This window comes from Amblyomma americanum, chromosome 6 (assembly GCF_052857255.1).
Source record: "Amblyomma americanum isolate KBUSLIRL-KWMA chromosome 6, ASM5285725v1, whole genome shotgun sequence".
NCBI classification, from domain to species: domain Eukaryota; kingdom Metazoa; phylum Arthropoda; class Arachnida; order Ixodida; family Ixodidae; genus Amblyomma; species Amblyomma americanum.
In genome coordinates, this window is record NC_135502.1 from 119,098,995 (window position 1) to 119,104,463 (window position 5,469).

General features: G+C 47.0%; 1 protein-coding gene across 1 annotated transcript; it reads right to left on the reverse strand.

Moving 5' to 3' along the window:
- Positions 1-481: 481 nt before the first annotated feature.
- Positions 482-1,587, reverse strand: LOC144094964 (uncharacterized). Its single transcript, XM_077628824.1, has 2 exons — positions 1,308-1,587; positions 482-651 (listed from the first exon to the last, which is right to left on the reverse strand). Exons 1-2 carry the CDS (start codon positions 1,492-1,494, stop codon positions 644-646), a joined length of 195 nt encoding a protein of 64 aa, XP_077484950.1. The 5' UTR covers positions 1,495-1,587; the 3' UTR covers positions 482-643.
- Between the last annotated feature and the right edge of the window lie 3,882 nt (positions 1,588-5,469).

A 5,469-nucleotide genomic window follows, 5' to 3' on the forward strand; every position in this document is an offset into this window, starting at 1 on the left:
CAGATGAGCGCTGCGTCTTTTAGCACCTATAGCTGTAACTTCATTGCTTTTAAACATAAGGCACCCTACAAACGAATTGCCACAAATTTAATGTTTCGGACGAATCGGTCTTTACTAATACTCGCACCAGCAGCGAGTATTGGTACTAATATTCGATTCGGTTTTAGCTACAATATTCGTATTCGATTCTGAAGCGAAGCTGCGCTTTTCGTATTCGATTCGGTTTGGAAAAAGTACTATTCGCACACCTCTACTAACTAGCCGACATAGAGAGAAGTCTAATATTTTTCCAACTTGCCGAGACAACTGAGATTATTTTATTTTTGTTTTGCCAGTTAATATTCCCCAGTCATCGGTTAGGTGGCTAAAATCCGACACCATGTCGCACTTCTTTCTCGTCGTAATATGGAACGCAAAACCGCCACGTCGACTTTACGCCCAGTTGAGAAAAAAAAAAGGAACGATACACGAGAAATCCAGTGTCTACACTCTTTATTGTGTGCCAGTAGTACAGAACTTCGCTTCTTTCTGCGCCCTTTTCCACTCTTCACATGTCATGCCACAAGTAGGATCCGTAGGATCCGTAGGAGACGTGGCGCACAGCAGGCGTTACCGGGCAGGAATCAGGACACATGGCTGCCGCTTACACTCCTGCGTGCAGAAAATCGAGGACGATAAAGAAAATGACACTTTAAAAACTGTTGAGAAGTCGAAAAACAACGCTTGTGTTCTATTACTGAACTTCATTGGGAGTGAACCGCGGTAGTTGTAACTTTCGTCCCATGTAAGTCCATATTGTATTTTGGCCAGTGCTCTTCTCAAAGCTGAAATTCTCGCGACGCAGTTTCTCACGAGTGATCTTTCTTCTTTTTTTTTGCTGTGAGCGACGAAGTTTTTAAGATATGTGTGCACACTCAGTCATTTTTGATTTCAGAAAAAGAGCGAGCAGCAAAAAAATAAAGTTACTGAGGTCAGTGTTAGCAGTCACAATCACCAGTAGAATTATAATCTTCATTTGCAGGTACATGTTAAACGAGACTCAACAACAGCAAGATTAAAGCAGTGATAGAGAAAATAATTGTATTGTACGTGACCTTTCAGAGAGCGCACACTAAGAAGGCCACCGGGAAGTTAGCATTCTACACGCTAACAACGTGCGGCAAAACTCAGCTGCTGCTTTTATGGGCTACTCCCTAGTAGCTGTACCTCGAAGCAGTAACAGGTTAATGGAATTCTTTTCCCAAACATGTTGAGGTAAGAAATAACCTACATAGAAGCCATGCTTTATTAGTAGAGGCCGTCTTTACCTTTGACGCACCAGGTACCGCCGCAGGGCTTAGGGCAGCACTCCAGACCCTGGGCTTCGCATTCTTCAGCTTTGCACTGGATGTGGACACAGTCAGAGCTACCTGTAGGCTCCGGGCACTTGGCCTCGATCACGGCTGTTAGCGAACCGGCGGCGATAATGACGAAGGCGAGGAAAAGGGCGTTCATCTTGACTGCTGTGAATCCAGAGCAGGTGGCATGAAAGACAGAACCAGTAGTCTGCCGCTTATGCTGCCGCCATTGCAATGGTTTGGGCAAGAAGAACAAGTGAAACAAAAGTTCGGCGCACTTCCGGTGGCTCTGAGTAGCGATGACCCTGTCGAATATCGGGGTGTTCGCCCTTTCCAGAATTGTGAGCGGAAAAAATCATTTCACTTCCCAGAGCTAGTCAGGTTTCCACAGTATACTATGGAATTCACGTACTTACTCATTTCAATTTTGTTTTCCTGAGCAGCAAAGCAGGAAGCCAATGCAGCTGCAGCTATGTTATCAGCACCCGGATACTGACAGTGCCAAAAACGGCGTATAGCTTAGTAAAATGAATGTTTTCTATTGCTAAAAATCGTTTTTTTATTCTTGAATACTTTGTAAGCACTTTTTTAGTTCTTTTTCCGTTGACGGATATCCTGGTGTAGCAGCAACCAGATTTGTCGAGGAAAACACGTGTATTCACTTATTTGACTCTTTTTCCGGTCTTCACATATGTAGGTCCTCCATCGGATATATCACCTTTGCAGTTTTCTTTCATTTTGTACACTTTCCGAAACAGGTATGAGGTTTTAGGTGAACGAAAGTAAGGCAGAATGAGTAAAGCGTCTAACTTATTTTTTCACACCTCAAACCTCCTTTCTTGCAGTATACTTTCAATGTTAACGTTGTAATGAGCATCATGCCTACAATATATTTATGTACATACAATGATATCTGAAAATGAGCTGAACTTTCTTCAAAATAATTCAACCAGCACAAACGCTGCTGTTTGCGTTTGACGAGTATGAAAAGGCGCAGCCAGCTTAACAACAACTGCAGACAGCTGCAACATAGAATGTAACACATGATCCACAGCCAACCTCTTATTACTCCGTGAGCATGAGCGAAGAGCGTATTTTTTTATACTTTTGAATAGTTTTTCTCTGGGTGTATAATGCCTATGAGGCATTTTAAACGCCAGTGCAGATGCAATAACAATAAGCGTAGAGGCAGGTCGGAAAGACGACGAGTAATAAAAAGAGCAGATGGGATATGCGAACCAGCTAATTTCGAATTATTGAATATATAGAATACTCATATTATCCTCTTGAAAATCCTGTGCAGAAGTATAGGAAAGTCATGCAGTATACGGAACTCCAATTTGGCCGGCGTGCCGCGCCCCTGCAAGTGGCTCTTTCCCGAGGAAAGCTCTTCGATCACTCTCTGCAGAGTTCCGTCAGGAAAAGAACTCTTCGATCACTTCTCGGGCACAGGAACGGGTCGGCTGAGCCGCCCTGGGCACATGCTGGCTGCGCGCGCACACACACACACACACACACACACACACACACACACACACACACACACACACACACACACACACACACACACACACACACACACACACACACACACACACACACACACACACACACACACACACACACACACACACACACACACACACACACACACACACACACACACACACACACACACACACACACACACACACACACACACACACACACACACACACACACACACACACACACACACACACACACACACACACACACACACACACACACACACACACACACACACACACACACACACACACACACACACACACACACACACACACACACACACACACACACACACACACACACACACACACACACACACACACACACACACACACACACACACACACACACACACACACACACACACACACACACACACACACACACACACACACACACACACACACACACACACACACACACACACACACACACACACACACACACACACACACACACACACACACACACACACACACACACACACACACACACACACACACACACACACACACACACACACACACACACACACACACACACACACACACACACACACACACACACACACACACACACACACACACACACACACACACACACACACACACACACACACACACACACACACACACACACACACACACACACACACACACACACACACACACACACACACACACACACACACACACACACACACACACACACACACACACACACACACACACACACACACACACACACACACACACACACACACACACACACACACACACACACACACACACACACACACACACACACACACACACACACACACACACACACACACACACACACACACACACACACACACACACACACACACACACACACACACACACACACACACACACACACACACACACACACACACACACACACACACACACACACACACACACACACACACACACACACACACACACACACACACACACACACACACACACACACACACACACACACACACACACACACACACACACACACACACACACACACACACACACACACACACACACACACACACACACACACACACACACACACACACACACACACACACACACACACACACACACACACACACACACACACACACACACACACTTGTCAAAGCATATTCACCACCAAACCCGTGTTCCTTAAGAACACTAAAATGCTTTTGACGATACACTTGACGATAAGGTCAGGAAGGTTGTTCCACTTCACGATAACAGTAGGTGCGAATGGTCTAGTGAAAGGGTTGGACAAAGTGTGTATGCGCTGAGCATTTCCGCAATTAAGCAAAAGTGCTGATAGCGAGAGAGGAAAAGTTATGTTCAATTGCAATGGCAGATCCCCAGTGCTCCGCCGCGTGGGCATTTCAGTGCGAAAAATTGGCGTTGGCTCCGCTCAGATATGCCGGGATATAAGTAGTGAGAGCAAATGCTTAACCTCTCACAAACGGCGCAACCAAACCCGAACGGAGTTTCAGTAAAGTTTGAAACACCCGCGTCGCACTCGAACTTTCCGCCAGCCGAATCGCGTGGTCCGTCTTCCGGCGAGCCTTTGCGCCGTCACCATCTTCCACTTCGGCAGCTAAGCGTGCTCTCCTAGCCATGCCCTGCTCCCGTCTCTTTTCGAGAAGCTTCGTGCATTCTTCTTCCGTCTCCTCGGCTCGCCGTCTCCTCTTTGTTTCATTCCACCTCCTATCTCTGGCTTCCTTCAGGGACGCCGAACTGACCTCCTCGTCCCCCGTCGTCGATGCACCTTCAGAGGCTAGACGGACCCATCGAGCTGCATCTTCACGCCGTCGCTTATCGAGACGTTCTGCGCGTTCTTCCTCGGCCTGTTCGGCTCGTCGCCTTCACCTGGTTTCGTTCCGACGGCTAAGCCTGGCTTGTTTCAGCCTCTCCGACTCACTCTGCATATCTGGCCGCAGCGCCTCCGACGAACCACCCTCTTGGCACGCCGCTTTCCTCTGACGTCATGCCATATTGCGCGGCAGCGGTTGCTAAGCCACGGCGCAAGGAGCACCACGGCGCCACCACCACCACAGCGAAATTGCGGCGACCGTCCAAGCGGGGCCTCTAGCTTCACCACCTATACGTCCTTGCCGCCACTCTGTCCCTCACGTTCACGGGAAACGAAAAGAGCACGAAGCTTTCGCTTTGTCAAAAGATCCTGGCACTATAAAATTCTAGTGATAAAGGGTGCAAAATATTCAGATTGCTTCCGTATTTACAGATCAACTAAATTTAGTGAGTACGTGTCGTCTGACGTCAGAAAGCGCGGGAGGTTCAAACGTGTTAAAGATTTTGGTCTAAAAAGCTGTCAAAAGGAAATGACTATCTGTTGACGCAGTGTTTTATTATCAGTAAATTTTATTTATGCGGACACGAAGAAAACGAAAAATGATTACATTTGGGAGAGTTAACTTTACGCATTTCGGCTGAGATGGCAGTACTGGTTGCTAACAATAAAAAAAGTCAAAAACTTTCCTTGAATGCAGTCCGGATCACCGCGTAGCGTCGACAGGAAGCAAGCAGGCACA

Coding starts and splice junctions, on each gene's coding strand:
- LOC144094964 (XM_077628824.1), bottom strand. CDS start 1,494: ATGAACGCCCTTTTCCTCGCCTTCGTCATTATCGCCGCCGGTTCGCTA.